General features: G+C 40.9%; 1 protein-coding gene across 1 annotated transcript in view; it reads left to right on the top strand.

Moving 5' to 3' along the window:
- The window catches only part of tbx4 (T-box transcription factor 4), an 85,846-nt gene that overhangs the window by 56,114 nt on the left and 5,529 nt on the right, over positions 1–24,203 (top strand). Inside the window, exons 5-8 of the mRNA XM_059971431.1 lie at positions 5,791–5,943; positions 16,490–16,578; positions 16,889–16,891; positions 21,635–21,870. Of these exons, the coding sequence (XP_059827414.1) occupies positions 5,791–5,943; positions 16,490–16,578; positions 16,889–16,891; positions 21,635–21,870 (481 nt within the window). The remainder of the gene's footprint in view (positions 1–5,790; positions 5,944–16,489; positions 16,579–16,888; positions 16,892–21,634; positions 21,871–24,203) is intronic.

Below are 24,203 nucleotides of genomic sequence, written 5' to 3'. Positions count from 1 at the left end.
CATTAAGTTGCACAATTTGTCTTCTTTTGCACATTGGTTGTTTGTCAGCCTTTGTTAATGTATAGTTTTTTGCAAAATTCTACTGTATTTCTTAACTTTCCTGTCAACGTTTGCAAGAAAATGAACCTCAAAGTAGCATATAATAACATATACATACTTTGATAATAAATTTTACTTTGACATTGAATCTTCTATTTGTTCTAATGAAGGCAAATAGAGCTGCCAAAATCTGTTCTGTCCAACACATCTCATTTTGAAGTGTTTCCCTGTTGTGATGTAGAACTGCCATAGTCAATCTGAGTGTAGGAAAGTATCACTCCAAAAAAGTAATTTTAGATATTTTAATGAAAGTTACTATTACCAAGAGAATAAAACCTCAGCACTTTCTTTTGAAATACCCCAGGGAATGTTTTACATCCATCTGAGAGAGTCTCTAAATTGACTGCCATGTTGGCTGCCTGTCCATTGTGCCCTTTCTCTGATGCAAGGTGAGCCAACATTCTTCTGGCTCAGAGGTGGGAGCACTATCAACTGCTGACACCTTAAGAGATTACTGTCTAAAGAAAGCAGCAGAAGGGAAGTCAAATCTCCAGCTACCCTACACAGAATTAATGTTGGCTCCATTGTCCTCAACAAGGATATAAATATTTATGACAAAGCTGGACTTGTAACAGAAAACATTCAGATAAGAGAATCTTCTTCTAAATTACCTTCCCTCCTCTGTAAAGAAAAACAGGCACTGAAATGGTCTTGTGCTGCCAACATTCCAAGCATTCTTTGAGCTGATGTCCCTATTGCTCTCTGGAAGAAATCAACAATAAAAATGAAGGTGACATTTAGCACTTGGATTTGTTATTGATCTGTGGGCCTTGAGCTTGGTTTCCTTGCCTACTAATCACATGGGAAAGGATTTGAGCCCCACTCCATTCCTCTCCCAGGCAGTGCAGTGCAGATTATGATAACATAGAACAGGACAGGCTCCTTGGCCCACAATATTGTACAATCCTTTAACCAGCTCCAAGATCAATCTAACCCTTGGCCCTTGTAGCCCTCTAACAAAAAACTGAAATCTAAGGTGAGATGCAAGAAAATGTAACAAGACTTTAATCAGAGTGGAATAAAAGCAAAAACACTCAGCATGTCAGGTAGCATCTGTGAGATGAAACAGAGAATCAGAGTTAACTTCCAAGTTCTTGATCCTTTGTCAGAACAGAGGAGAGAGAGAGAAAAAGAGGAACCGAGGTTGGGGGTGGGGTGCAGTGAAGGGAGGACAGAACAAGAAATATTTCTGATAGGGTGAGAACAACTGCGTTAATGTGGCCTTTAGGAGCATGTCCTGCCTCTTTCAGCATGTTATATGCTGCTGAAGGCAGAGGTGAAAGTTGATTTATACTTCCGTGTACGGGCTACGCTATAGGCCTGATTTATACTTCTGCGTATGTTGATGTGGCTGTGTCGCCTTGCAATTCAACACCAAAACGCTAGTTGGCGGTGGGGTTTCTATGTCACTGTGTTGAGTTTCCTGGTGAGCGACATGGATGAGGAAAAGCATTTCAAATATTTTCCAATGTCAGCAGGTAGATTTGACGATTTGGTTCATCGTCTCCAACCATTTATTTTGAATCGGTGTATGCATAGCCTACAGACGTGGCGGAGAAGAAGCTACTGGAAATGCATAGGAGGAAATGCGATGCTACCAAGCAGACCAATCACAGTTGTTGCAGTCTGCATCACTGCAACGCGAGTTACTTTGTTGAGGAGTTATACGTCACCCTATGGCGTAGGGTACAGAGCAGGGTACACAGTACCTACGGCATAGTTTTGACGCAGAAGTATAAATCAGGCTTAAGGGACATGTCAAGCAGCTCAGGTTGTACTTCCGGAGGGAGAAGAAATGAGCCACAATCACACATGCATGGCAAGTAGGAACGGCCAGTTCTGGGACAGACAGAAAGAAAGCTACCTGAATTTGCAGGAAGAATAATTCGATACTGAGTCTAGAAGGTTGCACTGTGCCCTGTCAGAAGAGGAGGTGTTAGCTTTGAGCTGGATCTCGATGCAGGAGACCACAGGCAAAGCTGTCAGAGTTGGAGTGATTGAAGTTTTGGTCACATGTCTTGCTAATATTATCAAATATACTGATATCTGATAACTTTCAGGAGAAACATAAAAACGGTCTCTGACAGAGCAACAGTAACTTTGTTTTCAACATCACAGGGGATTTGTATATCCAAACTAAGTTACTCATCACGTATCAAAGACTTGAAGTGGATCCAGCTACTCCACATAGAAAATTGAGAGTAATTGCCTTTGCATAACACCTTGTAAAAACTCAAAAATCCTCAAAGTATTTCATCAATGAACTTTAAATTAGTTATTGGTATAAGGTAACAAATATGAATTTGTTTGGAGGATTGACTGACACAGTAATCAAAGAACCTGCTTTTACTGACTGATATTGAACAGATATAATATTGTCCATTTAGTTAATGTTTACCTGAGATGGCAGATTAGCATTTGATTTAATGTCTCAGTATGGCACCTCATGTACTGAAATGTACTCAAGTAGGCACCAAAGGTTTCAGTTTAGGTTTTCTGTTGGGGCTCTGCAGTGGGATTTAATAGTGAACCTTCTGAGTGAAAGAAGAGTGTGCTTCCAAGAGAGAGCAACAAATCAGAATCAGAATCATTATCACTGGCTTATATGTCATGAAATTTCTTGTTTTGCTCAGTAGCACAGTACAAAGATGTAAAATTACAACAAAAAGCCAAAACAATGGTTTGTATGTCTATGGACCATTCAGAAATCTAATGGCAGGAGCAGGGGAAGGTGTTCCTGAATCATTGAGCCTTCAGGCTCCTGTACCCCCTCCCCAATGGCAGTAATGAGAAGAGGACATGCCCCAGGAGGTGAGGATCCTTACTGAAGGATGCCATCTCTCGAGGCAACATCTCTTGAAGACTTTTTTGCAGGTGGGGAGGGTTGTGCCCGTGATGGAGCTGGCCGAGTCTACAACTCTCTACAGCCTCTTGGAATCCTGTGCACTGTGGACTTCAGAAAGGGTAAGGGAACACAAAGCAGTCCTCATAGAGGGATCAGAAGTGGAGAGAGTGAGCAATTTCAAATTCCAAGGTGTCAATATCTCTGAGGATTGAACTTGGACCCAATATATTGATGCATCTAAAAAGGAAGCGTGACATTTCATTAGGAGTTTTAGAGGACTTGGTATGGCCCCAAAAACACTCAAAATTTTCTACAGATGTACCATGGAGAGCATTCTAACTGGTTGCATCATCGGCAGGCATGGGGGTAAACAGGATTGAGGTAAGCTGCAGAGAGTTGTAAACTTAGTCAACTCCATCATGGGCACTAGCCTCCACAGTATCCAGAACATCTTCATGGAACAATGCCTCAGAAAAGCAACTTCTGTCATTCAGGACCCTCGGAAGGAGGTACAGAAACATGAAGGCACACACTCAATGGTTCAGGAAGAGCTTCTTCCCCTTTGCCACCATCTGATTCCTAATGAACACTATTTACTACCTTTTTATTTCTGTTTTTTGCACTACTTACTTAATTCTCTCTCTCTCTCTCACTCTCTCTCTCTCTCTCTCTCTCATTTTTTTCAATATAATTACGTTTTTCATTGTGCTGCCACAAAGTCAACAAATTTCATGTCATAGGCTGGTGATATTAACTCTGATTTGATTTCTACAGCCTCTCACTTCTGCACTATTGGAGCAGCCAACCATTCTTAACTCAAAACACTGAAACTACAGGGTATACAGTTATAAATTCTACAATTTTCTAATTTATTAACTTACTTCGCCAAACTACCCATCATACCTCAAAGTTACAATATCAATTTTACCATTATATCAATCTTCAAACAGATTGACTGTAAATACAGAGAAAGGCAGAAAATGATGAAATATTTATGCAGCGTGGTCACTTTTGCAAGCTCCCATAAACAACAGTACAGATATGTTGTGGAAATGAAGACAACAGCAGGAGTGATCAGGTCCATCTGAAAGTCCAACTCTGTTCAGTGTCTACACCTGCTTCTGATTTGGGGGATGTTTTCCAGTAGTTGTTGTTTTTACTCCAGATTTCCAGTATCTGCACTTGTTCTTTATTTCACCTGTGTGGAAATGTTGACTAAGGCACATTTGACTAGGTCAGAGAGACTTAATCCTTTTCCTTCTGGAGAGGTGGTGTCCTGCGGATTTTCACCTGAGCAGACAGACAGCAACCGCCAGAGACCAGAAATAAAATGAAAAACCACATTTCCACTCGCGATTGTCATTCAGAGGAATTTCCAGCTGCCCTATTATTAACTAATGATGTAATTCTCAAAGATTTCCTTGTAACATGACCACTCCTCTTTATGCATCGTGGAATCCCGCTAGACACGGCAATACTCTCCACAACCTTAGATGTAATAGTACAGACAAGGGGAAGAAACCATTGGCCATAGATCTTTTGTTCATTGTCTGGACCTAGACACATATTTCACTCAATTAGCGTCTTCCTGTTAATCTCGAAAACTCTAATACCAGGTTTCCCCGCTATTCGTTCGTGCCAGACGGTTCGTAAAGTGAAGAAACGATTGCCATTTATTTATAAGGGAAAAATTTGTGAGCGTTCGCAGACCCAAAAAATAACCTACCAAATCATGCCAAATAACACATAAAAACTAAAATAACAGTAACATATAGTAAAAGCAGGATATGATCTGATAAAACACACAACCTATATAAAGTATGAATACTTTTCTGCAATTATTGCACCACTGTCCACCGTAAACACACTTTCCAGTAATCTTTAAGCTATGAAGCTGCCAAATCATACCAAATAACACATAGAAATACACAACCTATATAAAGTAGAAAGAACGTACGTCCAGTGCAGTTTCGCTTACCGAAACTGGGAAGACAGTGAGCGCACTGATGATGGTGTGTTAGGCTGAGTTGTTGGAGGTTGGGGTGGTGGGAGATAGAGGAGACTGGGGTGTCATCTCATCGTCGTCTGTTTCCATCAGGGCAGGCAGGTCACTTTCTTCTATGTCTGCCTGCCCCGATGTCGAAGGTCGAGGTTCGCCATCAGCTGTGGCTTGAAAAACGACAATATGCTTGACTGCTTAGCCCCGCGCATTTATCTATCATACAGTTCTTTGTAAGCACTCAAACCATCCTGCAAATATGCCCTAAACCCTTCCAAAATTAAAGTCGTACTTTTCTGCAATCACTGCAGCACTGTCAATCGCAGCGAAAATCTCACGCAATTGCTTCAAGTTCAGTTCCTGAACGACTTCACGTTCGCTACTGCGTTCGGCTTCGATTGTTGTCCTTTCCTCTTCATCTGTCAGTTCTTGGTCATGGGATGCCAAAACCTCTTCGACATCATCTTCGTCAACCTCCACAAACCCAAGCCAAACTCACTATATCCTTTCGCCACGATCGAAACGCTGAATTGTGTCCAGTTTTACACCGAGTGTAACACCCTTACGCGCTCTTTTAGGCTTTTCCGGTACCTTATAACTCATCTTGCTAACTGATGGACAAAATAAATCGACATAAAACACAGATGCTCAGAGGCACATGTTTAATTAATGGCGGCTAGAATGCCGTTCGGAATCAGGGGAGGAGTCTGTTGACCGTGAAAACAGCTCCTGTCAACGAGAACAGGTAACTAATGTAGGTCTTTCGTAACGGTGAGGTGTCGTGGAGCGAACGTTCAAAAAACGGGTGACGCCTTTGGGTATTGATGCATTTTATTTCTTACCTCAGATCATTTTGAATTCCATGCACAAGTACCAACCGAGACTCCACATCGTGAAAGCAGATGAAAATAATGCATTTGGTTCAAAGAACACAGCCTTCTCTACCCACGTATTCACAGAGACGACATTCATTTCAGTCACATCATACCAGAATCACAAGGTAAGCCGTTTCTCACATTCTCCTCAGATTCAGATTCTACTTGTCATTTAGAAACCCCAAATGCAATGCAGTTAAAAAATGAGACAACGTTCCTCCAGGATGATATCACAAAAGCATATGACAAAACAGACTACACTAGAAAATCCACATAACGTTTGGCAATCCCCAGTCCAGAGTCTGGAGAGGCTGCTGCGTATTAATATTGCGCTACCGTCTAGCGCGTTCCCCGGAAAGGAGCTCCAAATCCACCAGACAAACAAGACCAAAAACTAAAGCTACAAGACCTGCACAAAACCACATAGTTACATCAGTGCAAACAATAGCATAATTGATAAAAAAAAACAGACTATGGGCACAATAAAAATAGTCCAAAGATGTTAAAGGACTATAAGTTCAAAAGAAATCACCACACAGTTTCCCCAAGTCCCCAGGGTCCCAACAGACTTGCCATCCCACGCTGGCGGCGGAAGGGAATACCCCCGCTATGGTCACATTCAGTCTTCGTAGCCAGATTGGTGTAAGCTTGGAATAAAGAGAATTCCTCAGAGCTGTACCTTTCTTTACTGATTCCAGAGTGGATCCAGTTGCATCCGCAATAAATTTTTTTTCTGCAATGTGTGACTGGCCCATTAGTTCAAGGACAAAAGGTGTAGTGAGAAATAGGTGACTGTTTCTGAAGTCCAATGGGACCTGAACGAGCCTCCAAAACTGCACGATTTCCTGCTGATTTCTGTGTTCCTCAGTTACATGAAGTCCAAAGACCCCAGAAGTACCTGTTGTGTTAAAAGAATATGTTGGAGTGAAGTAGATGGTATTGGAGGGTGAGTCATCTTTGTGACTCCTGCCTTGAAGGCAGGACTGATTGCAACCCTCCTGGGCCCAGAAGTGAAAGGGGCGTTAATCTACCCTTCTCAAATCAAGCATGTGGCTTTTGGCTTGTGGTCCATTGCTGTCAGCCAAAGCTCTTCTGTATCTTCATAACGGCGGTTTAAGGAGTTGAAGGCACTATATTGTACTTATATAGAAACCAAGTTATTGTTGTTGCATGAGAATGCCTTCCATCACTGAACTGTTTACGGTGCTGATGTGTTGAAGAACGATTTATAAAACATTTTTCAGAATCAGATTTTAACATCACCGGCACATGTTATAACATTTGTTAACTTCATGGCAGTACATGAAATACACGATAAATAAATATAGAGAAAAATGAGTTACATTAAGTGTGTATATATCTATTAAATAGTTAAATTAAAATAAGTATCACAAAGTAACAGAAATAAAAAAAGTAGTGAGGTAGTGTTCATGGGTTCAATATCCGTTTAGAAATCAGACGGCAGAGGGGAAGAAGATGTTCCTGAATCATTGAGTGTGTGCCTTCAGGCTTCTGTACCTCCTACCTGATGGTAACAGTGAGAAGAGAGCATGTCCTGGGTGGTGAGGATCCTTAATGATGGATGCAGTCTTCCTAGAGTAGGTCTCTTCCAGAATTTACACCATTGACTTGAATGACAATTTGTTGAATCAATTGATAAGCTGGCTTCAAGCGCTCATTTGTTATGCAGACCTGAGTCATGGGACCACAAAGCTGGGAACCTGGAAACTTGTGACTTGAAGAGCTTGGAATGGATACAGGAGAAACTCAATGTAGACTAGAGAAGCTCGGTACGTAGAATCGGGACTCTCGGAATGTAGCGTCAGGACATGCATTGAGCACAGAGGCACCCTCTCCTCAAGCCATCAATGTCAAAACGTCACTGCTCAAACTTTGCTGGTCCATTACTTGACAAGATCCTTCTGTCACGATGGAAACTGAAACAACAGCTTATACATAGGAATTCCAACAGAACATTGTTGCCTCAACAAATCACCCTGACCAATGAATCTCAAGGCCAAGGTCAGCTGCTCTCCCTCTGCTGGGTCCATCTTTGTGTGGTCGAGACTTGCTGTCACCGGGTTCAGATAAGGCCCAAGTGCAGAGTGAGAGACACTGAAGCAGGTCAATAAATCACAGACTTTAATGTGAACGGTGTGAAAGGGAGAAGAAAACAGTAAAAGCTAGGCCAAACGGGGCCATTAACTGAATCGCTCAAATGGAAAACGAAGCCGACACGGCGACTGAAAAGAACAACAAAGAATAAAATGAATACCGCTAGTCTTCAGAATCAGTTGACTCCAACGTCCAATTTCTCAGACAAGGCGGAATACAATTAGGCAGTGAAGCGTTGCTGTGTCCAAGTCTCAACAAACACTATGACGAAATGAATGGAGTTAAATACAATGAAATAATAGTTAGCTGGCACGTGCATATTCACGAGCGCAATTGCCGTATCTGCTGCACTGCCGAGTCTGTGATTGTGACACACAGTGAGTGGAAGGAACAGGGTCAATTTGAGTTACACACTTTGAGCTACAATAGCCGACAGAAACACTGTAGTAAAAGTATATATATTCCTTATAATACACAGCTCTCAAGGTTTTCTTTCCATTGGCTTCATTACAGCAAGATGACATACAAATCATTTGGTTAAACTGAGACAATGGTTGTGTTCTTAAAGACCATGGTAGCATCGTAGTTTGTGTGACACTATTACAGTTCAGAGTGTTAGAATTCTGGTGCTGCCTATAAGGAGTTTGTACACTCTCCCCCGTGAACGCAAGGGTTTCTTCTGTGGGCTCCAATTTCCTCCCACAGTCCAAAGACATGAGGATTAGTAGGTTAATTGATCATTGTTAGGCTGGGGTTAAATGGGTGGGTTGCTAGACAGCATGGCTTGTTGGGTTTTAAGAACCTGTTCTGTACTGTATCTCTAAATAAAATCCCATAAATCCCATAGTCCAAAGAATCACTTTGTCCCAATTACAAGATGGATTGTAACAAATGACCAAGACTTCTGCTGCTGTTAACTCTCCTGCTAAAGTAAAAGAGGAGCAGATAGAGGGAAATGTCACCACACAGATTCCACTCCAAGTCAGAGATCCTGTTGACTTGGAAACAGATCATTACTCCTGCATCACTGTTGGTTCAAAATTCCAGTGCTCCCAAACAGTCTGCAGCATGTTATAAGACCATAAGACCTTAAACAATAGGAGCAGAATTAGGCTATTCAGCCAATAAAGTCTGCTCTGCCATTCCATCAATGCTGATTTATTATCCCTCTCAACCCCATTTCCTTGCCTTCTAGTAACCTTTGACACTCTTACTAATCAACCTCCTCTTTAAATATACTCAATGATTTGGCCTCTCTGGCAACAAATTGCACAGGTTCACCACCCTCTGCCTAAAGATATCTCTCTTCATCTCTATTCTAAAGGGATGATCTATTCTGAGGCTGAACCCTCTGTGGTCATGGACTCCCCTGCCAGAGAAAACATTCTCTCCAAGGCAAATCTATCTAAGCCTTTCAATATTCAATAAGTTTCAATGAAATTCATCTCTATTTTTTCTAAACTTCAGCAAGTACAGGCCCAGAGCCAAAAAGGACTCCTCACGCATTAACCCATTCATTCCCAGAATCATTTTTGCGAGTCTCCTCTGGACCCTCTCCAATACCAGCACATCCTTTCTTAGATAAGGGATCCGAATTTGCTCACAATACTTGAAGTGCAGTCTGACCAATGCCTTATACAGCCTCAGTTATGACAATTTTACAAGTTTTATATGTTGGATTCCACATCATTGAGGCTTTATAAAGCACTGTCATGGGAAATTGGCATTTGAAAGAACATGACACTGGGTATTGAGGATAAACTCAAAGGAAAAAGTGGCTTTTATTATTCTTTCCTTATAATTGCATTTAACAAATCTGCCAATTCATTTGGAACTAGAACCCATGAAGAATCCATGATTTATCTATGCATATATATATTGACTCTAAACTTCCACTCCCTGTTCTGTTGTAAATTTGGCAGACAGCACCCATTAACGCAGCCCACCAGACCTAACCATCACCATATCCACATCAGCCACTCCTCTCCAGAGCCCCTCAGCACCCTTCTTCCCTCCATGCAATGCCACTTTATGCTTACATTTCACACCTCATATCTACACTGACACAGTCATGGGCCCAATGAGTTTCATATCCTGATAACCAGAAGAGTTCCTTTTGACTTTGGCACTTTATCATTTCCTGTCAGAGTCACCTTATGTTCAGATACTGTACCTAGTGTCACAATCAGTCTATGTACTGCATATAAGCTAATCTTACATATATAAAGCTAAACTCAACAGTTTCTTGTATCTTGTGCTTTATATGGTTTTTACATTTATTTAATGTTTTTTATGGTAATAGTGTTATCTTATGCTGCATCAAATCTGGAGTAACAATCACTTTGTTCTGCTTTACACTCATGTACTGAAGAATGCAAATAAATCTTGAATCTTGTGTCTTGAGATTCTGCCACCTGCTTCAGATAGGCACTGGGAATTGGAAACTTGCCATGACACTTGATTGCCTTGCATGGGATAACATGATAACACAGAGGTTATAACAAAACTGTCATTCTGTATGGGAGCAACATGCACAAAATGCTGGAGGAACTCAGCAGGCTAGGCAGCATCTATGGAAAAGAGAACAGTTGACATTCCAGGCCAAGGTGTCAACTACTCTTTTCCATAGATGCTGCCTGGCCTGCTGAGTTCCTCCAGTATTTTGTGTGTTGCTTGGATTTCCAGCACCTGCAGATTTTCTGTTGTTTGTCATCCTGCATGGGAGCTGTCTCCCTATAAACAGAATTGTCAGGATCATTACTTTAACAGGAATGCTCAAAAGTTAACATGAAGAAATTGGACTGAATGATTTTGCCAGGAATTCTGTCAGTCTGGAAAGCAGACTGGGAATCACTGCAAATGGTTCCAGGCCAATACTCAGCTCTCTACAGCAGATGGTGTTGTTTTAATGGAAGATAGATATTTGAAAATGTCAACCAGATTGATAGGATGGGAACTAGTATGATAGAGCTGAGGATGAGCCAGCAGGTTTACAAGTAGATGATGGGTGTAACATGAATGTAAGGAAGGACAAGCCAATGATTGGGTACAAATGCAAACAGAGCAAAGAGTTAAATTGCACCAGAGGCAAAATTCAAAAGGGCAGGACTGAAGGTGCTATATAAATGAATGTAGTATTTGGGATATGGTGGATGAACTCATGGCGCAATTAGAGACTGGTCAGTATGACGTTGTGGGCATCACTGAGCCATGGCTGAAAGAAGGTCATAGTTAATATCAAGGGATATACTTTGTATTGAAAGGACAGGCAGGAAGGCATAGGTGGTGGCATGGTTCTGTTGGTAAGAGATGGACTTACATCTTTAGAAAGAGGTGACATAGGGTCAGAAAATGTCGGATCTTTGTGGGTGGAGTTGAGAAACTGCAAGAGTGAAAAAAAACATTATGGGATTCATATACAGGCCTCCAAATAGTAGCCAAGGTGTGGCATTGAAGGGAGCTGGAAAGGGCATGTAATACGGGTAATTTTACCATTGTAAGGGGGACTTCAAGGGGATTGGGAAAACCAGGTTGGTGTTGAATCACAAGAGAGGGAATTTGTTGAATGCCTCCAAGATGGCTTTTTTAGAGCAGTTTGTGCTTGAGCCTACTCAGAGAAAGGCTATCTTAGATTGGGTGTTGTATAATAATCCAGATTTTATTAAGGATCTTAAGCTTAGGAGGTAATGATCATAATGTCATTGAATTTGTACTACAATTTGAGAGGGAGAAGCACAAGTCAGATGTATTAGTATTGCAATGAAAGGAAAGGAACTACAGAGGCATGAGAGAGGAGCTTGCCCAGGTGGATCGGACAGGGGATACTGGCGTGGATGACGGCAGAGCAGAGGTGGCTGAAATTTCTGGGAATAGTTCACAAGATGCAGGATAGATGTGTCCCTCAGAAGGTGGTTTTCAAATCACAGGAGTAGGCAACCGAGGCTGACAAGGACTGCCTAAAAGCTAAGGAAAGGGCATTTAATGCAATGAAAGTGAGTGAGAAGTTGGATGACTGGGAAGTTTTTAAAATCCAACAAAAGGCAACTAAAGAACTTTAAGAAAGGAAAAGATGAACTATGAGGGCAAACTAGCCAAAAATATAAAGCAAGGTATTAATAGTTTTTTTAGTTATATAAAGAGTAAAAGGGGGGTGAGAGTTGATATTGGACCATAGGAAAATGATGCTGGTGAGGTAGTAATGAAGGACAAAGAAATGGTGGATGAATTTAATAAGTACTTTTCACCAGTCTTCACTGTGGAAGACACCGTGTAGTGTGCCAGAGGTCCATGAGTGTCAGGGAGCAGGAATGAGTGCCATTTCTGTTACAAAAGAAAAAGTGCTAGGCAAACTCAAAGGTCTTCAAGTGGATAAGTCACCTGGACCAGACAGACAACATCCCAGAGTTCTGAAAGAGGCTGAGAGGTAGCAGACTCATTGGTTATGATCTTTCAAGAAACACTTGATCCTGGTGTGGTTCCGGAGGACTGGAACATTGCAAATGTCACTCCACTCTTTAAGAAGGGTGGAAGACAAAAGAAAGGAAATTATAGCCAGTTAGCCTAACTTCTGTGGTTGGGGAAGTGTTGGAGTCTATTATTAAGGATGAGGTTTCAGGGTAAACTTGGAGACTAATGATAAAATAAGTCAAAGTCAGCATGGTTTCTGTCAAGGGAAATCTTGCCTGACATATTTGTTAGGGTTCTTTGAGGAAGTTACAAGCAGGGGAGATAAAGGACAGGCAGTGGATGTCATTTTCTTGGATTTTCAGAAGGCATTTGATAAGGTGCCATACATGAGGCATCTTAACAATATAAAATCCTATGGCACTACAGGAACAATACTGGCATGGATAGAGGAATGGCTAGCAGACAGGAGGCAGCGAGTGGGAATAAATTAGGCCTTTTCTGGTTAACCAGTGGTGTTTCTCAGGGGCCAGTATTGGGACCACTACTTTTCACATTGTTTGTCAATGATTTAGATAGTGGAATTGATGGCTTTGTGGCAAAGATTGTAGATGACACGAAGATAGGTGAAGAGGTATGTAGTGCTGAGGAAGCAATGCGATTGCAGAAGGGCTTAGACAAAATGGAAGAACAGGCAAAGAAGTGGCAGATGGAATACAGTGTTGGGAAATGTATAAAAATGCATTTTGGTAAAAGGAACAAAAGCACAGACTATTATCTAAACAGAGAGAAAATTCAAACATCAGAGATGCAAATGTACTTAGGAATTCTCGTGAAAGACTCCCAGAAGGTTAATTTGCAGGTTGAGACTGTGGTAAAGAAGGCAAATGCAATGTTGGCATTTATTTCAAGGGGAATAGAATATAAAAACAAAAAGGTAATGCTGAAGCTTTATAAGATACCAGTCAGGCTGCACTTGGAGTATTGTCAACGGTTTTGGGGCCGTATATCTCAGAAAGGATGTGTTGTCATTGGAGAGAGTCCAGAGGAAGTTCATAATTCCGGGAATGAAGGGGTTAACATACAAGGACTATTTGGCAGCTTTGGACCTATACTCACTGGAATTTTTGGGGGGGATCTCTTCGGAAACTACTGAATGTTGAAAGAACTAGATAAGGGGGTGTGGAGAGGATGTTTCCTATGGTGGGGGTGCCAGAACTAGCATGCACAGCCTCAAAAATTGAGGGATGAACCTTTAGAACAGAGTTTAAGAGGGATTTTTTTTGCCACTGTGAACCTGTGGAATGCTGTCTTAGAGACAGCTGTGGGGGGGCCAAGACTGTCAGTATATTTAAGTGAAAATTGATAGTTTTCTGATTGGTCAGGGCATCAAAGGATATGGTGAGAAGGCAGGTGTCTGGGGTTGAGTGTGATCAGGGATCAGCCATGATGGTGTGGTAGAGCAAACTCGATGGGCTGAATGGCCTAATTCTGCTCCTAGGTCTTATGGAAAAGTTGTTAATAAATTTTTAACTTGGCATTCGTTATAAAGTCAACACAGATTGTGGTGAATGCTGCCTGTAAGTTAGTGCTGCACATATCCACTGCACAGTGTAGCATGAGCATACATTCAGTAATCTGACTGATACAGAGAGTTAGTGGCCTGTTTAGAATGTCCCTCTGCAGCAACTGTTCATATAAGGTCAGTTCTCGAACATTTGCCGGCATGCTTTGCCTGTGGGAACTGAGAGGGATATATTCAATAACTGAGAGAGAAGCCCTGAAACTGTAATTGAAAAATGCATTTTTTAAAGGGAAGAAATGACATAGTTCAAGGGTCTGTGGGAAGAGCAGTGTCATGAGATGCAGTAGGCTTAGGTCATAAACCTGTGATCATAACAGTTTGATGTGTTCCTGTTAGATCTTTCCAATGCTCTAGGAGTCAAAGTCATAGGTTAACTTCCCCAGGTAGTGCATTTCCATGCTGTTATTCATTAAATTGGTGCAGGGAATGTGCTGCTGGGCCTTTTTTATTTTAGGGAATCAAATAGGTTAATCTAAGTGGCAACGAGAGCCAAATGTGTCAAATCTTTGACCTTACTCTGATGCTTCTTACAACTAAAATAAATCAATTATATATGTTACATAGGGATACTGCTTCCTTCAGTACACAAAAGAGGAAGGATGGCTGGAAGTACTTTGGTTACATATTTTCACACAAGATTGAGGATGAAACTAGTTTTGAAATCAGAATCAATCTTTCAAAGTAACATATGGCACATTGCCTCAACTTTACTTTGATTTAAAACACTGCACTAAATGAAGCTAGAAATAAACCAGTTTTCCATGCCCACAAAATGCACTGAATATATATCAGGATCAGGTTTTTTACCACTGATATATGTTGTGAAATTTGTTGTTGTGCGGTAACAGTACAGTGAATGCATAACATACACTATAACTTATAATAAGAAATAAATAAAAATAAATAAGTAGTGAAATAGAGGGCAAACATAATAAGGTAGTGTTGACGGGATCATTATCGGTTCGGAAATATGATGGTGGCGGAGATGAAGCTTTTCCTAAAACATTGAGTGTGTGTCCTCAGGCTCCTGTACCTCCTCCCTGATGGTAGCAATGAGAGAGGGGCATACCCTGGGTGGTGGGGTCCGTAATGATGGACGCCGTCTTTTTGAGGCATCGTCTTTTGAAAATGTCCCTGATGCCCATGATGGAGCACTCTCAGCTGCGATACTGATTCCTGCCTGAGCAGACAACTGAGCTCCAGAGGCAGAAAACAGTTCCGCCTCATCTGGACAACAGCCATTTACTTGCTGGTTCTAAGCTCCTGTATTCAGTTTCAATTGAAATCTTGACATCTTGACGATGATCCTGTTATCAAGTTTTAAATCTGCGCTGAAGACATCTTTATTTTCCAAGAGGGAAACAGATGCTCAGAGTCCAATAGAGTATGAAATAACCACTTTAGGAGTGAGGAGGAGGGTGGCTTCTGAATGACTTCCTAGCTTTAGCTCTTCAGTAACAGACAGGGATTAATTTCAACTTAAACTCAGTACATGAAGGACCCAGGGGCATACATTGTCATTCATCTGTTCTTTAATTTGCAATGAACTTCTGCAGTACTGAAGTTTTAATGCAATACCAAGGCAAAGTGGCTTCTATAAGCATTCATTTCAAGAGGACTAGAATATAAAAGCAAGGATGTAATGTTGAGACTTTATAAAGTACTGGTGAGGCTTCCTTTGGAGTATTGTGAACAAGTCAGGGCTCCATATCTTAGAAAGGATGTGCTGAAACTGGAGAGGGTTCAAAGGAGGTTCACGAAAATGATTCCAGGATTGAATGGCTTGTCGTATGAAGAGCCTTTGATGGCTCTGGGCCGGTATTCACTGGAATTCAGAAGAATGAGGGGTGACCTCATTGAAAACTATCAAATGGTGAAAGGCCTTGACAGGGTGGATGTAAAGAGGTTGTTTACTGTGATGGAAGAGTCACAGCCTCAGAATAGAGGGGCGCCCTTTTAGAATGGAGATGTGGAGGAATTTCTTTGGAAAGAGAGTGGTGAATCTGTGGAAATCTTTGCCATAGGCAGCTGTGGAGACCAAGTCTTTATGTATATTTAAGGCAGAGGTTGATAAATTTTTGACTGGTCAGGGCATGAAGGGATACGGGGAGAAGGCAGGAGATTGGGAGTGAGAGGAAAATTGGATCAGCCATGATGAAATGGCTGAACAGACTTGATAGTCCAAATGGTCTAATTCTGCTTCTATATCTTATGGTCTTATTACATTGTAAATACACCAGTTCTAATCAAAAGTATACAATTGAATAAATATTCACAGATGGCTATGGAGGCCAAGTCATTAGGTATATTTAAAGTGGTTCTTGATTAGTAAGGGATGAGTGGTTACAGGGAGAAGGCAGGATAATTGGGGTTGAGAGGGATAATAAATTAGCCATGATGGGCTGAATGCCTAAATCTGATCCTATGACATATGGACTTATTGTTCAGGACATAAGTAGGCAGTGGGAGCAGACTGTGAAGAACAGTCGTAAAAGGATGTTTTCAGTGAGAAAGGAGGAAATAAGATGAAAACCAAACTAACAAAATATTGTCTCTTATCCACACAGATTACCCAGCTGAAGATTGAAAACAATCCGTTTGCTAAGGGATTCAGAGGTGGAGATGACAGTGACTTGCGCGTATCTCGTTTGCAGAGGTACGTTATGCAACAAACATGCAGGTACTACATTTTATTTCAATGACTCCATCTTTCTCTTCTAATGTCAGTTGCGTTTCTTTTACAGTTCCTTTTCTACAATGCGTTGTATTTTCTGGGCATGTAAAAATATTTAGTTCTTTAACTTTTTCAAGTTGATTTGAATTCAGAAAATGTATATTATAATCAAAAAAATAATTTTCAAGTATAATATTTTTCCATTGGAAAATTGATGAAGAATGAGGAAGCTGTAAAATATGATTCATAAAATATATGAATGCATCAATAATTGAGGATGTTTCAAATTCAGTAAGTAAAATATTTCTAATTCCCCTTCAAGATGGAAAGAGGCTATTTAAACCATCTAATCAATGCCAGTGCACAAAGCAGTCCTATTGGTCCACTAATTTTCTCTTTAACCTGGTTTGCTCTCATTCCCGTCAATTCCACCTCCTACATTGCACCAGGGACACTTCTCAGTGAATAAGTAACCACCAACCTGCATGTCTTTGGGAGATGGGAGACAGTGGCAGCACCCAGAAGAAATCCATACAGACATAGGGAGAATGTGTAAACTCCAGACTGAGCCTGGGTCACTGGAGTTGTGAGACTGAAACTTATCCACTTGTGCCACTCTGTCACTTGCTGATGCATTTGGAAAAAACAACAAATATGAATAGGTCTAAGCTGCATGTAGATGAAGATCAAAGAGATTTTAATATAAATTCTCAGAGCACAATACAAGCATTTTCAATATCTTTTGGATTCAGCTGCCTCTTCCAATTATTGCTAATTGATAAGTTAATAAAAACAGTTAAAGAAGGAAATAAGTAATATAGTTTTTGAACAGCACATACAAACTGCTGGAGGAATTCAGGAGGTTAGGCAGCATCTATGGAGGGAAATGAATAGTTGACAATTTGAGCCGAGACCCTACCAGAACTTGGTGTATGTTGTCTGAGAGTTCCGGTATCTGCATAATCTCTTGTGTATATAACTCTTGATTTTATCTTGTGAGATTCATAGAAACATAGAAAATAGGTGCAGGAGTAGGCCATTTGGCCCTTCGAGCCTGCACTGCCATTCAGTATGATCAAGGCTGATCATCCAACTCAGAACCCTGTACCTGCTTTCTCTCCATACCCCCTGATCCCTTTAGCCACAAGGGCCATATCTAACTTCCTCGTAAATATAGCCAATGAACCGGCCTCAACTGTTTCCTGTGGCAGAGAATTCCACAGATTCACCACTCTCTGTGTGAAGAAGTTTTTCTTCATCTCGGACCTAAAAGGCTTCCCCTTTATCCTTAAACTGTGACCCCTCGTTCTGGACTTCCCCAACATCAGAAACAATCTTCCTGCATCTAGCCTGTCCAATCCCTTTAGAATTTTATACGTTTCAATAAGATCCCCCCTCAATCTTCTAAATTCCAGCGAGTATAAGCCTAGTCGATCCAGTCTTTCTTCATATGAAAGTCCTGCCATCCCAGGAATCAGTCTGGTGAACCTTCTTTGTACTCCCTCTATGGCAAGAATGTCTTTCCTCAGATTAGGGGACCAAAACTGCACACAATACTCTAGGTGCAGTCTCACCAAGGCCTTGTACAACTGCGGTAGAACCTCCCTGCTCCTGTACTCAAATCCTTTTGCTCTGAATGCCAACATACGATTTGCCTTTTTCACCGCCTGCTGTACCTGCATGCCCACCTTCAATGACTGGTGTACAACGACACCCAGGTCTCGTTGCACCTCCCCTTTTCCTAATCGGCCACCGTTCAGATAATAATCTGTAGTGGATAACTTCACATTTATCCACATTAAATTGCATCTGCCATGAATTTGCCCACTCACCTAACCTATCCAAGTCACGCTGCATCCTCTTAGCATCCTCCTCACAGCTAACACCGCTGCCCAGCTTCGTGTCATCCGCAAACTTGGAGATGCTGCATTTAATTCCCTCGTCTAAATCATTAATATATATTGTAAACAACTGGGGTCCCAGCACCGAGCCTTGAGGTACCCCACTAGTCACTGCCTGCCATTCTGAAAAGGTCCCGTTTACTCCCACTCTTTGCTTCCTGTCTGCCAACCAATTCTCTATCCACATCAATACCATACCCCCAATACCGTGTGCTTTAAGTTTGCACACTAACCTCCTGTGTGGGAATGTAAAATTTCAGAATGTAAAACTCCGAGGTAATGAGGACTCTGTGTTAAAATGCTCTGTGTCTGCCACAAAAATCAGGATCTCACGGTGGCCACCAATTTCAATTTTAATTCCCATTACCAATCCAGCGTGTCACTCCCTGGCTTCTTCTACTGTCACCATGAGTCCACACTCAGGTTGGAGGAGAAAACCTTATATTCCTTCTGGGTAGCCTCCAACCTGATGGCATGAACATTGATTTCTCAAACTTCTGGTAATGGCCTCTTCCTCCTCTTCTTCACCATTCCTTTCTCTCAACTTAGCTCATAACTTGCATCTCCTACCTCAGGTGCTCCTCCCCTTTCCCTTTCTTCTATGCCTTATGTTTGCTCCAGTCGGATGCCTCTTTCTCCAGCCCTTTATCTCTTTCAACAATCAGCTTCCCAGCTCTTTACTTCACTCTTCCTCCTCTCTGGGTTTCATCTATCACCTACCACCTTGTACTTTGTCCTCCCTTCTCCCCACCATCTTACTCTGCCATCTCCTCTTCCTTTCCAGTCCACGTGAAGGGACTTGGCCCAAAGCATCAAATGTTTACTCTTTTCCAAAGATGCTGCCTGGCCTGCTGAGGTCCTCCAGCATTTTGTGCGTGGATCCAATTTTTACAGTGTAAAATGATTGTTTCGACACAATGAAAAGATATTGAGAGCACAGAAATAGGGTTCCTAAGTACCTCCTGTTAAGAGGAAATTCCAAAGCTCAGATTCTAGCAGGAAAGTACCAACCCTGAAACATTGGTACACTCTTCCTGGAATAATGTATACTTTAAGACAAATCATGTGAGGTTTTACTACAATAAGACCATAAGAGCATAAGATATAGGAGCAGAATTAGGCCATTTGGCCCATCAAGTCTGCTTCACCATTTCATCATAGCTGATCCAATTTTCCTCTCAGCCACAATCTCCTGCCTTCTTCCCATTTCCCTCATGCCCTGACCAATCAAGAATCTATCAACCTCTGCCTTAAATATACATAAAGACTTGGCCTCCACAGCTGCCTGTGGCAACAAATTCCATAGATTCACCACTCTTTGGCTAAACAAATTCCTGCTCATCTGTGTTCTAAAAGGACACTTCTCTCTTCTGAGGCTTTGACTCTCCCACCATAGGAAACATCCTCTCCACATCCACTCTATCAAGGCCTTTCACCATTCAATATGTTTCAATGAAGTGACCCCTCATTCTTTTGAATTCTAGTGAATACCGGCCCAGAGCCATCAAAAACTCTTCACATGACAAGCCATTCAATCTTGGAATCATTTTTGTGAACTTCCTTTGAACCCTCTCCAGTTTCAGCACATCCTTTCTAAGATAAGGGGCCTAAAACTGCTCATAATGCTCCAAGTGAGGCCTCACCAGTGCTTTATAAAGACTCAACGTTACATCCTTGCTTTTATATTCTAGTCCTCTTGAAATGAATGCTAACATTGTATTAGCCTTCCTCACCACAGACTCAACCAGCACCTTGAGTCTGAAAGAAAGTCTAGAATGACGGAAATGGATGAAAAAATATTCTGTGTAAAATCAGCAAAACTGAGTTCACAGAATTCACTTCAGTCAATGACTGTTAATATCCAAGGTTAAACTGGAGATTATGGAATGGCAGAATGATGGAAACAGAATGAAGGAGGAAAGGAATTTTATAGAAATAGATGGGTAAAGTTGTTTGATCCTGATGGATTTAAATGCTAACTCAGGTTAGTGTGCTAACAGTTAACACAGCTTAGAGCACATCTATATGGAGCACTGTCACAGGAAAGCGGCTTCCATCGCCAAGGACCCCCACACCCAGGCCATGCTCTCTTCTCATTGCTCCCATCAGGAAGAAGGTGCAGGATCCTCAGGACTCCCACCACCAGGTTCAGGAAGAGTTATTAGCCTTCAACCATCAGAGACTTGAACCAGTGGGATACCTTCACTCAGCTTCATTTGCCCCATCACTAAAAAGTTCCCACAACCTATGGACTCTTCATCTCATGTTCTCAATATTTATTGCTTATTCATTTTTTTCCTTTTGTATTTGCATAGTATATCATCTTTTGCACAGTGATTGTTTGTCCATCCCATTGGGTGTGGTCTTTCATTGATTTTATTATATTTCTTGGATTTACAGTGTGTGTCCACAAGAAAATTAATCTTTGGGTTGTATGTGGTGACATATATGTACTTTGATAATAAATTTACTTTGAACTTTGATTGGAACAACCTGTTTCAGTACTGCAATACCACTCTGTACCCTATGACTTTTATAGAGTTTTCTGATAGTGAGATCATTCTCTTAAAACTGAAGAACTATTGGTTATGATGGAAAGGTTTTACAAGTAAAATAAAGGCAGATGGTGGAAGAAAGAATATTTCCTGCTAAATGTGGAAGGCTGCCATTAGAATTTATAAGATTTTAAAATGTGTTTTCTTTTGTCTCTGCGAAGAATGAATTACTGATTCAGTCCAAATTTTTAAACTCTTGCCTCATTAAAAGGATATATTTAGATTTGCAGGCTAAGAATCTCACTTCCTTTCTCCATGCTTTAGTTACATTTGTGTGTCAACAATTTTGATGAAGAATTTCTGTTTCTACAGTTACAGTGGAACTATATTTTTTATTTCTGATGACCAGATTCTCTGAAATGACATCTCCAACTGTGGTGTTGTTTTTATACTTCAGTGTTGGTTCCCAAGATGATCAGTTTTATTTTGCACAGATACATATATATATTTGTCTGTGCACCTTAGTCCAGTTTTCTTCCTTCCCTAATTCCCTCTTGGTCTGATGTCTCAGTATTTAATGTTACAGATGACCTACAATACCAGTAGAGTATTTTTTTTTTATGTCCTTTGTTTCCTTTGCAGAGAATATCCCGTCATTTCTAAGAGCATTGTTAGACAAAGACTTATTTCAAACCACGGTCAATTGACACCAAAGATGGAAAGCAACTTGAGCCATGGGACACAGGGTCATCAGCACTACCCTTATGACAACAATGGACCAATACAAATAACGGCATCGGGCACTCAGGATCTGGCAATCAGCCCATTTGCACCTCAGAGAGATTCAGGACTTATCTATCACTGTTTTAAACCACGAGGTAATTGATAACAACATTTAAGTGCAAAATTAATAATGATTCATCTATAAGGTTCAAGCAAAAAGTAGAGGACGGTACTAAGAGTGTTTTGAAGAATTCTGTTTTAAGACTAATTATGAATTATAATTCTCTCCATTTGAGAAGTTTTAAAATACACACTATATACCCACAATTGCCCATCCCTAGCTTCCTCTCACTAAGCAGGTACGCCCACACCATGTTAATTTTCCTACAGGTCATTTGTGTCAGTGATTACTGATCCCTCAAGACAGATGACTTTATTCCTTCAGGATTTGAAAACTACTGCCAATGGAAACAGCTACACTGGGTAACAAGGTTGAAACCATGGAAGAAAATTAAAATTCTTTGTTTCTTATCCATTCAAGTATTATATACACTGCAAGCCACACCTACCAATGCAGCATTTCAAACCAATCTTATCACTAAATACCTATCAGCAAAATCTTGAGATTTAGTTACTGATTTACCCATACTCTGATTCACCAGTTACTTATCAATGTTTTATTCATCATTATTTTTGACTTTTTCTCCCTTTATCCAGTGGTTGGACCAAAGGTAGCAAAATAGTAACACAATGAAAATGAGAAGGTAAAGGAAGCAGTGTCTGAAGGTACAAGACAAATAGTAAAAATATTGTCATTGACTTTTATAGCTGGCACAGTTTAGATGTTATAGGACCACAGACCTGCTGTGAACAGAAATTGGATCCAATTCTCTTCCCTCTTAAGCCTTGTCATCAATAGCATGACTTAAAAATGGACATGGCTGCAAATGACTTGGGCTAGTTGCCGCAAGTGAGATGTAGCTAGTTGGAGCAAGTTCTCCTCTATACATTAATAGCTACAGTACTGTGCAAAACCATTAGGCACATGTGAATCAAATTCTGTAAAGTGATGATGCTTTTTAAAATAAAGGAATAGTTTCCAAATATCAAAAAACACTATAAAAAGCAGTAAAAATCTACATCAAATCAGTATTTGGCGTGACCACCCTTTGCCTTTTAAACTGCATAACTTTTCTTAGGTTCACTGTTGTGCAGTTTTATGAGAAAATTGGCTGGTAAGTTGTTCCAGGCATCTTGGAAAACTTGCCACAGTTCTTCAGCAGATTTTGGCAGTCTTGCTTGCTTCTGTCTCTCCAGGTAATCCCAGACAGCGTCAGTGATGTTGAAATCAGGGCTCTGTGGAGGCCGTACTATCTGAAATCATATTTAAAAAGTCTAGGGCCGTGCACTGTATGTACGGCCAAACTCTAAATCATGTGTTCCATTTTACATATTGCACCTTTTTAAAACTATTCATCTCAGGATTTGGATCTTGTCAAAAAGTTGGCATTTAATATACACTCCTAATGCATTCTATGTAAAATGAATATAACAAATGCATTGTATGATGTAAACAAAATATTTATATACTTTTTGTCATTTAAAAAATGGACAAAATCCAAGATAAAATGGCCCACTTGATGGCACCTTATTCAATTCCAGACATTTCCATTCTCTCCTCACAGTCCACAGTTACAAAGTTGCCTGGGACACGTTTCGAATTTTGCATTGGAAAGGGAAGATTTCAGGCTCTTGCCCACACATTATCCTGAATTTTGATGTCGGCAGTGAAGTTGTAGTGCTTGGAGTCTCTGAAGAAAGCTCCCGACAAGTTTTCAACCATTTCTGGGACAGATTTCACCGTTTCAAATCATATACTGCCAGACATCAGATATATCCAATACTGTACTGATGTTGCAAAAGCCTGATAAAATATCCAAATCTACTTAAGAACTTACAGAGACAGCAAACCAGGGAGCTCAATGTGCTTATTTATTACTAAACTCTTAATAATTTGATAGGGACCAAAATAAAGAGGGAATTGTGCAAAAGTGGAGGCAATCTGAAAGAAAAAGTAAAAATGGGCTCTCCTGGGATATCTGTCTGAGGAGATGGTTTGGGGCTAAAAAGGTTATTAAATAATATTTCCAGCTTTGTACGCAAGTTCCAACTTACTTACTCATGCGCTACAAATAAAAAACTGAAAATATTGCAAGAGCAAATAATGGTAACAGGACCTTCCAGCCCGACAAGCCTGCGCCCCCAATTACACTCTTGTGACCAATTAACCTACTAATCTATTGGTTCTTGGAACGTGGGGGAAAACGGGAGCGCGGAGAGAAAACCCACTCGGTCACAGGAGAACGTACTAACTCCTTACAGGGAGAATTGGCGCTGGAATAGCGTTATACCAACCGTTACGCCACCCAATAACCTGCTGGAGGAACTCAGCGGGTCGAAACAATCTGTGCAGGAAAAGTAATCGTCG

Source organism: Hypanus sabinus, chromosome 6 (assembly GCF_030144855.1).
Source record: "Hypanus sabinus isolate sHypSab1 chromosome 6, sHypSab1.hap1, whole genome shotgun sequence".
NCBI classification, from domain to species: Eukaryota; Metazoa; Chordata; class Chondrichthyes; order Myliobatiformes; family Dasyatidae; genus Hypanus; species Hypanus sabinus.
Note: the sequence above shows the minus strand (reverse complement) of the source record. Positions and strands in the feature narration are given on the sequence as shown.